The sequence below is a fragment of the Chenopodium album genome, chromosome 7, assembly GCF_948465745.1.
Source record: "Chenopodium album chromosome 7, dcCheAlbu1.1, whole genome shotgun sequence".
Taxonomy (NCBI): Eukaryota; Viridiplantae; Streptophyta; class Magnoliopsida; order Caryophyllales; family Amaranthaceae; genus Chenopodium; species Chenopodium album.
Window position 1 is genome coordinate 69,237,502 of NC_137840.1, and position 14,039 is coordinate 69,251,540.

The 14,039-nt window shown below is 39.1% G+C and overlaps 3 protein-coding genes across 4 annotated transcripts; 1 reads left to right on the forward strand and 2 right to left on the reverse strand.

The window, feature by feature from the left end:
- Positions 1–1,860: 1,860 nt before the first annotated feature.
- On the forward strand, positions 1,861–7,122 carry LOC145639312 (uncharacterized). Of its 2 annotated transcripts, none has more exons than XR_014114868.1 (9): positions 1,861–2,037; positions 2,172–2,277; positions 3,855–4,159; positions 4,304–4,409; positions 4,506–4,868; positions 4,948–5,027; positions 5,137–5,261; positions 6,033–6,115; positions 6,201–6,334. XR_014114868.1 is itself a non-coding variant. In XM_081690524.1 (9 exons), the coding sequence occupies exons 1-9, from the start codon at positions 1,937–1,939 to the stop codon at positions 6,791–6,793; spliced, it is 1,479 nt and encodes a 492-aa protein (XP_081546650.1). In that variant the 5' UTR covers positions 1,861–1,936; the 3' UTR covers positions 6,794–7,122. The 2 variants fall into 2 exon arrangements, 1 of the variants encoding a protein (XP_081546650.1); XM_081690524.1 differs by lacking the exon at positions 6,033–6,115 and adding an exon at positions 6,780–7,122 and having other exon boundaries at positions 6,201–6,479.
- Positions 7,123–7,299: 177 nt separating this feature from the next.
- Positions 7,300–9,224, reverse strand: LOC145640589 (uncharacterized). Its single transcript, XM_081691841.1, has 3 exons — positions 8,531–9,224; positions 7,517–7,581; positions 7,300–7,425 (listed from the first exon to the last, which is right to left on the reverse strand). Exons 1-3 carry the CDS (start codon positions 9,222–9,224, stop codon positions 7,300–7,302), a joined length of 885 nt encoding a protein of 294 aa, XP_081547967.1.
- A 2,508-nt stretch (positions 9,225–11,732) lies between these two features.
- Positions 11,733–12,464, reverse strand: LOC145640590 (uncharacterized). The gene has a single exon (XM_081691843.1). The coding sequence runs from the start codon at positions 12,462–12,464 to the stop codon at positions 11,733–11,735; it is 732 nt and encodes a 243-aa protein (XP_081547969.1).
- Between the last annotated feature and the right edge of the window lie 1,575 nt (positions 12,465–14,039).

Sequence of the window (14,039 nt, forward strand, 5' to 3'; positions counted from 1 at the left end):
ACATCTCGGCAATTTATATTTCCGAGTGAAAAAAGGTCAAAAAATTACAAAATTGAAGGCTATGATCAACGCTTTTTAAGGAAAGTTTGAGGTTTTGGGGGCCGATGGAGAAAAGTGGCAAAATTGAAGGCTATAATGCACCCCATTGTTCGAGTACAGGCTGGGCGGTTCAGATCATTATCGGTTAAGGTCGGGTCAGTTTTTGCTAGCTTTAGGGTCTCAATACTTTTCGTCACCGGGCCTTGCTGAAACCTCAAAAATTCTTCAAAAACTGTGGATTATATAGCCTTTAATTTTGTAATTTTTTGACCTTTTTTCGCCTGGAAATAAAAATTGCCGAGATGTTTACTATGGTCCCTAATACCCTCCGAGAATTTAATTGGGTGGATGGAACCATCTAATTTGCTTTTAAACGGTCATTTTACCAGTTTTCGTACATGCCTCTTGTATTGGCTATTAGCTCTCACGGGGCCTTTACGTTGACGGATAATGGTCACATATGGGTCCACATAATATTATATGATCCCGGGATTCATCCCATAGTGTTCCGTGAAATTCCAACACCAGCTCCCGACACCTCCTAAATTGCTCTGATTTTGTGTATTATAGTAGAGTTGTTGATTCGGGTATTCAAGTCGGGTTTGGGTTGGGTCAAATTAAATCATGTCTCGGGTTAAATTAGGATTTGGTTATGTCGGGTCAATCTAGCCTCGTATCAGGTTCAAATTCGGGTCGGGTCAATTTCACTTGAGTTTATTCTGGGTCGTTCACCTTTTCGGATATGTGTCGAGTTCAATTCGAGCCAAATTCAAATCGGATTCAATTTCGTTCGAGTTGTGTATGAGTTAGGTTTGAGTGGGTAAATAGATGATACATTCGGGTTCGAGTTAATGTTGGGTTGAGTTTTGGTTCAATTTCAATTCCAGTAAATATCAATGTGCTCAAGTTGAACCTATATAATTACACCTTCATTCCATAATTTGATCAGCTTTATCAAGATTTTATTAAACCTATATATGAGTAATAGAGAACAAAAGGTATACAAGTTGAATCGGATTGTGGGTTTACAGATTTATACTCGTATATCAGTTGAACAAAAGACATAAATTTTATTGAACCTTCCATGACTTGGGTACAAGTTCTAATAAGGTCGGGTACTAGTTCGGGTACAAATTGTTGTTAGGTCGGATTAAATCGGTTGACGGTTACTCTCAGGTCGGGAGCAGGTTTGGGTTCAGGTAAAAAAGTATTGGATCAAATCAGTTGTCGGTTAACATATGGTCAGGTTCAGGTCGGGTTACAGGTCATTAGATTCACCCCATTGTTCGGGTACAGGTTGAGTTCAGATCATAGCCAGTTCAGGTCGAGTTTTCGGGTTGAGTCAGTTTTTGACAGCTTTACTTCAAATGTTGAAACAAATTGAACCACATTCCACACATCACAAGCCTAGGCTATATAATCAGAAGGATCTTGCTAATAAGCACTTTCGCAGTTCCACCTCTTGGAGTATTATCTTTGAAACAAATGTCAAAATTACACTTTGATTGATGTGATTAATATTTATTTTATTTTATAGTACTAGTGTAACATTTTTACATTTTAGCTCTCGTATTTAACACCCTAAAAGCGCTTGTTATTTTTTGTTTAATCGAAATTTGAAATCTTATCATTCAACCCTACCCAAAATAAAACAAATAATGGCGCAATTTTTTCAAGATGGAGGGTATTTTTCAAAAGGAGTTTCCAATGTCAAAAATTCAAAATTCAAAAAGACAAAAAAAATTCTCATAGAAACATAAAATAAAACTACTTGTATGCGCAAAAGTCCACACACTACAATTAAATTAAAAAAAAAAAAAAAGAGAGTTCACTCTTCCCTGAAACCTGCTTACCTCATTTTCCACAAACCTCTATTGAGCAACAACATCCTCTAACAATGGCGGAAAATGCTCAGGACAATCAAACGGCGCTCGATATCGAGTCTCAAATCAAGTCCGCCATTAATTCTCGCTCTTCTTACTTCCAAGAACAAGCCGAGTAACTCCTCTTTCTCTCTCTTCAATCTTCTTCTTTACTTTCTAGAATCATCTTTGGGTTCAATTTGATGTTTGTTTGAGTTTTTGATTGATGAATTTTGATTTTTTTTTGTGATTTGTGGAATGAATTTGCAGTTCTTTGACGTTTGAGAAAGTGCGAAGGTTACTTGAGAAGGATTTAGGGTTAGAGACTCACGCTTTGGATACTCATAAACGATTTGTTAAACAATGGCTTCAAACGGTATTTTTTTTTTAATTTCTTTTTTTATTTGGATGATTTGTTTGTGATTGATTGTATTGTATTGGAGTGTGGTGATTATTGTTGTGGGAGCTAAATTTTGATTGATTTTTAGTTTATTTGTAACAGATCTTTGGTAATGTTGGATTGTTGATGCTTCTTTAAGCTTTATGCAGTAGCGATTACGGATTCGAGTTTTAATTTTGTTTAGTCATTGTTAATTTGAGCTGTTTATTGCTGATTATGTTGCATTTAGTGATTTGGCTTGTTATTTAGTTTAGTTTGGTTGGAGAAAGTATGAGTCTTGCTCAAGTAAGGGTGTTTGGGAATGCTAATTGTTTACTTTGTTTTTTCGACGTCTTAGTATGTGGTAGCAAGTTTTGTAAAAGGGGGAAGATGATTGTTTAGTTTCTTCATGATTGATAAGAATTGGTGAAGATGTGTTTTTAAACATAGAAGCCGAGATTAGTTAGAGAGTGGCGTTGTCAGAAGAAGCATGGAGCTATTGATTTTATTTGGAAGGCTGTGAGACAGCTTATGACTATAGATATATATTCCAGTGATTTGATAAACTTAACATCAATTTTTTAGTAAATAGTTGAAGGTTTTTCTGATAACTGGACGCTCTCATATGGAGAATGTATTTAAGTGGCAATTTATTGTCTAAGATGACCCTATATTAAGGTGGATGTTTTGTTGTTTCCGTTTTCCCGTATATATGCCTGATAAGATTTCATAAGAAAACTGGTGAACTAAGTAGTGGATTGAGTTAAGCTGTTATGGGGAAGGAAATGGTAAATTGACTGGTCTAGCTTACTGTCATTGGGCAGCACTGTCTTCTATAATAACCTGAGGTCAGATGAAGTGTCTTTAAATGTTAGAAAAGATACGAGAGGAATCTATTGGGTTTATTTGGATGGTAGCTTTATGTAAAGGGAAGGTGTTTTGCACGCATACTAAACAAGTCAAAACATTTAAAAAATAAGTCCCTGTATTCATGCAAGTGCAGAAACAAATGAAAAAAAAAATCTCTTTATTATTCACGTTTAGGAGGAACGGCATAGGGAAATAAGGAAATGTAATCCATTGAATATAGGCTAGAGTGACCAATCAGGGTCATTCCCCTCCAGCTATTTGAGATGAAATATTATGTGCCTCTTTCTCTCTTTCTGCCCTGCCCCACCCTCTCTTCCATCCATGTGATTTTTGGCTATTGGGCAATGTACTTATCTTTTTAATTGAATGATTCTGGTTATTCCTGACCTGAAATCCTCTTTAGATGACTTGTTTGCTTTAAACCTTGTTTACTTCAGATTTCAGAAACAATTTTCATCAATTTAAGTGACCTAGTCAGATCTCAGCTGCTTAGATTTTCTTCCTTTATGTCCTTACATTGTAGATAATAATAAAGAAGGAAATTTAAGTGAGAGAAAACTGGCCTGCTGATACGCTACAGCTTCTCAATTAACTTTATAAAATTGGGTTTCCATGGGAAATAATTACCTTGTCTTAAATTCATAAAGATGATGTTGATGATCAAATACTCAAAGATATATATGTTGCTCTTCTCTGAATGCTAGTGCATAGAATCTGCTACTTCTGATAACTTGTCCAAGAGCCAAGATGAAGCTGGGGAGAATGTTGTTTCCTCAACTGACGAACCACAACCTGTAGATGATCTTCAAGTGAAAAACGAAGCAGAGGAGGCAAACGCTGGAGGTGTACAAACAATGGAAGACTCTCCTGTTATGGGTCTCATGACAGGTCCTAAGAAAGAAAAACCTAATGTTGATGCTGAAGACACTGAAAGCAAACTTGTCCCAGATGAAATCACAATAAAGAAGGCCATTTGGGCTAGAGCTTCTTATCTCAGAGAGAATTCCGAGTATGTCTTCTATAGCTCAATTTTTATAGCTGTCATCTCTCTCATTCTCTCTTGGAAGGCGGGAGGGGTTGCCATTGTATCTTTTGATGCTCATTTGTTTATGGAAGAGTTTATAGTAAAGAAGAAATCTTTTTTTATACTCAGGAATATTACATTGGTTGGACTACGTCGGCTTCTGGAGGAAGACATGGCATTCAATAAACATTCATTGGATCCGTTCAAGAAGTTTATCGGTCAGGAAGTGGATGAGGTGAGCTAACATAAATTGGAACTCATTTGGAAGAGATAACAAAAAGTGGATGTGTTGAGATAAACATTGCTAATAGGTGTGACACTAATTTTTCAGATATTAAACTTATCTGATGTTCCTCAATCCACTGAGAGTGAGAAGAAGAAGAATCCTAAGAAAAATTCTTCTCGAAAAGTCTCTTCCAATTCTAGAAAAGAGGAAACAGCTGCTTCTTCAGGGAATGAAAGTGATGAGGTTGAAGAAGAGGAAGTGAAAGTTAGAAAGAGAAGTGCTACCAAAAGAAAGCCACAGAAAACAGAGTCAGTCAAAAAACGTAAAAAGACCGAGGAGGACACAAAAGGAGCTAGAAGAAAACAAAGTAAGGTTTCAAAATCTACATCAGAGGGAAGTGATGAGGAGGAAGGCAGAAATGTTTCTGACAATGATAATTCTGATTCATCTGCTGAGAAACCTAAGAAGGTGAGATATCTCTCTATTTCTTCTAATTGATGAAATTCTTTATCAATATTATCTTCTATTGAAGTATTTTACTTAACAGAAGAAAGAAGTTCCTAAACCACCCTCATATGGCAAGCAAGTGGAGCGTTTAAAATCAGTGATCAAATCTTGCGGCTTGAGGTCTCTAATTTCTTAGTATCTCAATCTTTCAAATTAATTTTAGTAATTGAACAAGTTGCTACCATATGGTTTCTGTGAAGGCTAATGTTATTCCTTTGCTCTTCTGCAGTATTTCCCCTGCTATATACAAGAAAGTTAAACAGGCTCCTGAAAACAAGCGTGAATCCTGCTTGATGAAAGAGCTTGAAGAGATGCTTGCGAAGGAGGGATTGTCTACTAACCCTTCTGAAAAAGGTGAGTATGGTGGTAGAAACTAGATAGTACGAATTGTACATTTGTGCTTGTCTTGCTAGATTGCTATTTACTATATGTTTTATAGTTTTTGGTTGTCCTTTCTTCAACTATATATCTATAAAATTACCATCTACAGCTTAATTGGGCATGAATTTCAGGTGCAATAGTATCATTGAAAGATTTAGACTTTGCATGCTTGGGTATATATGATACCATGAACATCAAGGGATGCAAAAAATACCAGAAACAGCCTTCTCATTGGCATTAAGTATTTGTGGAATCAAGAGCTTTATTGTTTAAAAACAAGATGTGAACACCCTTCTGGACCTCGTTCAGAATTCTATGGGCTTGCAATAATCTGTTATGTGGAGTTATTTCAGGTGCTTCAACATTGATGTATTAATTGGAATATTGGATAAGGTGCAGTTTAGATTAGGGGCTGTAGTAAAGTATTGATTCAGCTTGCAAAAATTGGCTCTTGTGTGTAATAATTAAGCTGTTGGCGCTTGTTGATTCCTCTTCAGGATCTAGCTTTGCTAAATCATTGTCTCTTGGTAATCCATAAACTCACTTGCTGAAAGTGGTACTACAGCTTTTTCCATTTGGTAACATTGAAAACTGAAAGGTTACAACTTACAAATTCCTTCGCTGGATATATTTCAAAATTTAGGAGAGTTAACTGAGCTTATTGCAGTAGGTACTGTATTCACCAATCACTGACATGTGCTAAGTTAGTTCATACTTAAATTTATTTTGGCTTTGCTTTTGTAGATCATTTTAATAGTTACTTTCACACTGGTTGAAGCTTTTCAATTTATGGAGCTTAGGTGCTGAAATTTTTCATTGGAGCTTAGGTGTGTGCCTATTAGGTCTTACAATACTTCTGTCTGATAGGAGAGCATGAAAAGGCACATTACTGACTTTTTAAAAAATAAACAGAGATCAAGGATGTAAAGAAAAGGAAGGAAAGAGCAAAAGAACTTGAAGGCATAGATTTAAGCAATATTGTTTCAAGTGGTCGCCGACGATCTACCACCAGCTTTATACCTCCACCTAAGCCCAAAATTCCAGATCTCAGTGAAAGTGAATCAGAAGAAAGTGAGAATGACGATGATGAGGATGAAGAAGAAGAAGGGGATGAGGAAGCAGAAAATGTGGAGGCTGATGAAGATCAGGAGAATGGTGGTAATAACAGTCAAAATGAGGCTTCCGACAAAGGTAATTTTTTTTTCTATTCAATTTTATAACATGCCAACCTTGGTTGCCTCTTGGTCCAGGGATTATAAAGCATTTGATTGCTATATTTTGTCTGAGTGGATACTATATAGTCAATGTTGGTCCGTTGAACTACATTCTCACAAACCAGATTACTCCATTGTAGTTTTCAGTGTGATGCTTAGGTTGAGGTCCTAATATTCTGACTAGGTCTCTTCCTGCTCTGCGGAAACATTAGCTACAGAAAGTGTTGTGTAGTTCTGATGGTTGCTGTTTCATGCTGATTTTGGTTCTTCTCTTCAGGTGATAGTGAATAGTGATTATTGATCCTGGACGTTTCACTTGAAGGACCAATGACGAGGAATTTGATAGGCATAGGATGATTATGTATTTATGCTGCTTTTTTTTTTTAGTGCTTATAGTTTTCTAAAAATTAGGAAGAGAGTGTATTTAGTGCTTATAGTTTTCATAAAATCTGTTTTAGAAGTTGATAAATAGGAACTCTGTCAGAGGAAGATGCTAAAATTCTGAAAAGAGCTTTGTATTCTGCATTTCAAAGATGCATTTTTTTGTTGTGTAATTTGTCATAATTGTTCTATATATTTATATAAGTGGACGGTATCGGAAAGAGCTTTGTATTTTGCAATTCAAAGATGCATTTTTTGTTGTTGTATGAGTGGTCATAATTGTTCTATATATATATTTTGTAGTATTGCACTCCATATAAGTTTGTTTTTTTTTTTTTTTTTTTGACGAGAACCGATCGAAACAGCTTTATTAATCAACTAATAGGCTCAAATCAGCCATAACAACAGCAGTATACTCAATGGAACTTCTTCCATCCACACTCAAAGTGAGTCGAAGGAAGAACTAAGTTTGGCAAGAGCATGAGCCACTCGGTTGCCGTTCCTTTTAGGAAAATTTCACATTTGCTACCAGCAAAAGGACCCTGTTTCACATTTGCTACCCCTTTAATTTTTTATTTTATATTACTACCACCCAAACACACTAACTGTTATAATCACTACCACTTGACTTACCCCGTTAGTATTTCCGTTACCACCACCCAACCACCGTCCAGCTTCCACTCCTTCCCACCCACCAGCTGCCAATCCGCCGCAACCACAACTCACCGTCCAGCCCAGCCCAGCCACCAAGCCACTGCCATAGTTGCCTGAGCCCAATCCCCTGCTGCCCGCGACTCCGACCACCCTGATTGTCGGCGCTGGCGTCGCATTTCCAGCCCCTCGAAAACCCGATCAGCCCCTCTCTCCCCTCGTAACCCACCTCAATCTCAGCCCCTCTCCCCTCGAAAAAAATAATAAAAAAAAGAAAAACCTAAACTACCCAGCCACCACCGCGCCACCACCCCCTTCCCCCCAACTCACCGCACCCCTCCCCAAAACCACCACCCGCGTCGCACCACCAGCCCCAACCCGAACCCTCCCCCTCCCTTTCCCGCAACCGCATCGCCCCCAAAAACCCAAAACCCAAAACCCTCGTCCCAAAAAAAGGCCGAAATCGGCCGGTTAAGGCCACTGAGCCCCAAAACCGGCCGATTTCGGCCATTTGTGGCCAGATTCGTGGCCGTGGTGGGATCTAGGGTTTTAGTTTTGGTGGTTTTTGGGGGCGACGCGGTTGCGGGTAAGGGAGGGGGAGAGTTCAGGTGGGTTGGGGCTGGTGGTGCGACGCGGGTGGTGGTTTCGGGGAGGGGTGCGGTGAGTTGGGGGGAAGGGGGTGGTGGCGCGGGGGTGGTGGCTGGGTAGTTTAGGTTTTTCTTTTTTAAAATTTTTTTTATTTAATTTATTTTATTTATTTTTTTAATTTTTTTGGCCAATAATAACACGACACGTGTCGTTATGGACCCACTTAACGGAAAATCTAACGGATTCCGTTAAGTGGTAGTGATTATGAAAGTTAGTGTGTTTCGGTGGTAGTAAAATAAAATAAAATTTTAAAGGGGTAGCAAATGTGAAATAGGGTCCTTTTGCTGGTAGCAAATGTGAAATTTTCCTTCCTTTTAACAAAAGTAAAATGACAAGAAAGACAACTACTAGAAAGCTGGAGTGTATCATGGACTATAGATCCAAATGCAGTAGCAAGTGAACATCGCTTGATCAAATGGTTGTGAAACTTGAGGCTTTCTGTTTCCAAACAGATTTTCCAAAATCCCGAATCGATGGCTACACTTAAGGCGTGTCTCATGGCAAGAGCTTCAGCGATATCAACTTCAAAATTACCATGGAGGGGCAAGCAGGTTGAGGCAACAACATCACCCACGACATCTCTCATAACACCCCCTAATCCCACTCCATTCGGCTTGACAATCGCAGCATCCGAGTTGATCTTAATCACCCCTTGTGAGGGAGGTTTCCATGTCTCATTTAGCTTTGATTTTGCATTACTCGCATTAGGAGCACTCTGAGCCGGAGCGTACTCCCCTACCATGCCCATAGCTTTGTAATTAACCTCACCTATATCCATCTTTCTCCCCTCAAACACCCAAGCATTTATGCGAAGCCATAATCCCCAAAGCAAGCAGAAAAATAAGTTCCACCACTCACCGTCCTTATGCCTTCTTCGAACAGCAGCACACCACTCCCAAAACGAATCCCCTTTGTATCGCTCCACCTCCAATCTTAAAGGGGAGAGATACAAAATCCTTTTTGAGTCTTCACACAAGCTGAGCATATGCAATATACTTTCATTCTCAATCCCACACAAAGGACATATGGGATCGATTTCCATACCTCGTTGAACCAGACTCTGACGGGCTGCCACAACCCCCTTGATAGCTCTCCATGCGAAAAACTTCACTTTCGGGGGACCTCAGCATGCCAAATAACATTCCAATCAAAATTGCAGGACTCACTCGAAGAAGCAGCCTTGTTTTGTTTTTGCTCAATCGTGATCAAATTATAGGGTATTTCCCATACTTTGTATGATGCCAAACCCACGCGTCCACTCAGTCATATAAAGGGATGGGAATGTTACACATTTCAGCAACTTCTACTGGAGAGAAAAGAGCATTTAACACCTCCAAATTCCACGATTTATCAGTTCACAAATCGCGCACAGTAGTAGGACCTCCATCCATTTCATCTTGAGTCGAGGAAACCTTATTGCCAGGGAAATTTGGCACCCAAGGATCATGCCAAATGCTGATAGAAGAGCCGTTTCCCACTGCCTTTCTAACACCCTTCATTAACACATTTCGCGCCCCCAAGATCGACCTCCAAGTATAGCTCGCATTTGGACAAACCTTTGCATCAAAAAGTGTTGAGTGAGGAAAATACTTTCCCTTCATCACTCTTGCGGCAAGAGAAGTCGGATTCGAGATAATACGCCAAGCTTGTTTTGCTAGGAGAGCACTATTAAAATTTCTCATATTTCTAAACCCGAGCCCTCCATCTTTTTTTGAAGTATATAACTTTTCCCACGCAATCCAACACATCTTCCTTTCTTCACCTTTTTGTTCCCAAAAGAAATGTCGATATAGCCTCTCAATTTCATTAAGTATACTAACCGGAAGAGCAAAGCATTGCATTGCATAAGTAGGAATCGCTTGAGCAATCGATTTAATCAAGACCTCTTTACCCGCTTGAGACAAAAAGTTTCTTTCCACCCTTTGAGTTTTTTCCAAACACGATCCTGAATATTTTGGAACACTTGTTTCTTCGATCCACCAATGTAAGTCGGCAAACCAAGATACTCGTCATGTCCTTCGACGACCTTAAAAGATAACTTCATCTGAAGCATATTTTTCCGTTCATGATCAATATTTCGGCTAAAAGACACCTCCGATTTGTCCATATTCAGTTTATGTCCCGAAGCTAACTCATAAGTAGAGAGGATGTGCAAAACATTCTCAATCTCTTCCTCCATTGCTCTCACAAATAAAAGACTATCATCCGCAAAGAAAAGGTGGGAAGTAGGTTCAACATTCCTTCCGATTCTCACACCATGGATAAGTTTCTTACTCTCCGCATCACGAAGGAGAGCCGACAAGCCTTCCACACACATGATAAACAAGAACGGTGATAGAGGATCACCTTGTCTAAGCCCCCTACTAGGCTTAAAACGTCTCGACGGCTACCCATTCACCAAATCATCAAACTCTGCAGAGCTGACACAATTCATAATCAAAGCAACAAATTTTCCCGGCAAACCCAATTTTAGCATCATTTTTTCCAGGAAATCCCATTCTACTCTATCATAGGCTTTACTCATATCAAGTTTGAGCCCCAAAAAACCTTTCTTCCCTGTTTTCTTCTTTGTAAGGTAGTGGAAGCACTCATACGCAACCAGAATATTATCAGTGATCAATCTTCCAGGAACAAAGCCACTCTGCGACTCATGAATAATAAAAGGTAGAACTAACTTTAAACGGTTAGCAAGTACCTTGGTGACAATTTTATATATTACATTGCACAAACTAATAGGTCTATAATCAACAGGAGACTCACATTCTTTTTTTTTTTTCGGAATTAAAACTATATGAGTCTGATTAATAAAACCTATGTCACCATTATTATTTAACATATTTAGCACTTTATCTACAACATCCACCCCCACAATATCCCAAAACTTCTGAAAAAATATGGCGGACATACCATCAGGCCCGGGGGCCTTCGTCGGATGCATCTGGAATAAAGCAATTTGCACTTCCTCGGCTGTGAACGCTGCATTTAAAGTGCTACATTGTCTGTCGCTAACCATTGGATTCACTTTCTCGATCACAGGTTCCATCTCAATGTGGCTACTACCCGCAAAAAGATCTGAGAAATATTGGACGAAAGTTTCTATAATTTGCTCTTCCTCTTCAAAAATGTTACCTGCTTCATCTTTTATTTTTTTGATGCTATTTCTTTCACGCCTCTACTTTGCCTTTGTATGGAAAAAAGAAGTGTTTTTATCTCCATTTTTCAACCACTCTTGTCTACTTCTTTGTTTCCAGTACATTTCTTCTCTCCTCTCCAATTCATCCATTCTATCATCAATTGCCCTCATTTGAGCAATAATTTCTCCCGACTGCTCCTCCTTCATCAACCTTTCCATCTTCGATCTGCAAGCTTGCATTTCCTGCACAAAGTCACCAAATTTCTCCCTACTCCATGCACTCAATTGACTAGAGGTGAAAGCAATTTTAGAGCATAAATCTCCACCCCTTTCCCAAGCTTCCAAGACAATTTCAGCACAGTTTGTATCCCGAAGCCACATCTTTTCAAAGCGATATTGTTTTTTCTTCTTCTTTTTCTACGTGTTCTGCATCGCTTCTTTCACACATAACAGTAAGGGGAGATGATCAGATTTCCTTTTTGAAAGATGAGTGACAAAAGAGCTCGGGAAGCATTCCCTCCACTCCCGATTTGCAAGAAATCTGTCTAGACGTTCCTGAATATTGTCCATCCCACCTCTATTATTCGACCACGTAAAATCATGTCCAATGTAACCCAAATCCTCCAAGTTACAATATGAAATAACCTCTCTGAGAATTTCGGCATCCCCATTATCAAAGACCCGACCTCCTGCCTTCTCATTAAATTGCAGCATTAGATTTAAATCTCCTCCGCAAAGCCAAGGTAAACCATCAGCTACCCATAAACTCTTTAAAAGCAATCCCGTCTTGAATTTAAACTCGTCTTCCGGATACCCATAAAGACCCAAAAATCTCCACTCCCTACTTCCTATGGACTTGATCCGCACATCAATGTGATTTTGCGAGTATGAGTCCACATTAACATCAACCGAATTTCTCCACATCAAAGCTAGTCCACCTTTCCTCCTTCTGCCTTCTCCTTCACAGTCAACAACAAGTGTACACTCAAACTTTGTTTTTTGTTTGATTTTTTCAAATTCAAAAGCTTTCAACTTTGTCTCACAAAGAAATACAATTTGAGGGTTCTCAAGAAACACGATGCGTTTCAACGCATTAATTACAGGGTTACCCCCTAACCCCCTGCAATTCCATGATATAATGTACGTCATTGATCACCGAGAGCCCTATGGGTGGGGCTCGCCACACTAGCAGTTTCACTCAAGTTTAGCCTTCGTTTAATCACACCACCCTCCCTCTTATGCACCAAACTGCCTGACCCCTCATCACTCACTGAATTTTTTCTTTTTTCAACCAAAATTTTTTCAGTGCAATTCATACTATGGTCAGTATCCCTCGTGTTTCTCTTCCAGGTTTTATTATTTTTTTTCTCTCCCAACTTCTGTATTTTTTCTCCTTCAGGCTCCTTCACACTCCCTTCTCCAACTACTTCCCCACTACTAAAAATAAAATTTTCAGTGTCCAACGAAGTATTATGAACTACAACCCCATCATTATTATGTATCCCAACATTAACAAGTTTGTTCATTACCTTGTTTACATGAGTAATACTATCAGTTTTTGACACACTACTCTGCTTTGGCTTTGTCATAAACAAGTTCTTTGCACAGCTTCCACTCCTCCTCTCCTCTTCCTCTCTGCCTCCCACATTATACTTCCACGGAGATGCTTTCAACCAAGTCCCGAAAGGAAGATTTGGAGCTTCGGTTTCTCTATGATCCTCACAGTCTTTAAGACCATGTCACATCATTCCACAAAAGAAGCAAAATAGGGGCGGTTTTTCATATTTGACTTCAAATAATTCTTCAACTCCACCCCTCAATTTTAGTCTGACATTCTTGAACAGAGGTTTACGAACATCCACCATTACCCGCAAACGAATAGACTTGTCTATCCCCACCTTTGCTGCTGCATCCATCTTCACGAACACTCCTAATTTGTTACCTATCTTCTCCACATTCGCAAGGTTTAATCTGCCTTTTAGGGGTAGATTGTAAACCCTTATCCACATTGGCAAGTAAAATAACTCTATGTCCGATGGTTTCACAGAGTCAGCGGTTTCACCAAGAATCAATGCGTGCCTGTCAAAGTGCCAAGGTTGTTCATCGAGAACACGCTGCTTGTCCTTCCAATGATAAAATTGGAAGAGAAAACGGTTCTTTCCAATATTTGAGACATCCACTCCATGCTTAGGCTGCCAAACACCCTTAATTGTTGCAATAAAGGCATTCGAATTGACGTTTCGATTTGTCCAGAGAGTTCCAACTAGTGCGAGTTCAACCCTCGCATCCTCATCAGCTTCACCATTATCATCCCATTCGATTGCTTTGCTTGGGTCCTCCTTGGTTGGAGAACCCTTATTGCCACGGACATCATCCTCCTTCTCTTTTAGTGTTAACATAGATGAGTTAGCCTTCTCCATAGGAAAGATAGGCCAACACAACAGGAAAGGAATCGAAATTTGATTGCAAAACTCGAGATCAAATCGAGAAAAGCCTTGAAAAATCAAGAAAACCTAGCCAAGAAGCTAGAAAAAAAAACCCTCCCAAGGAAACCCTAGAGGGAACGAATATTTGGCAAATACATACTCCATATAAGTTTAATTAACTTATTCTGGTTTAGTACGTCATTCTTAGTTATGTGATTTGAACTTTGAATATTGCATTTGTAATGCGTACAAAAATCATGTGATTATACATTTTTACAAGCATGTTACGTGCATTGTA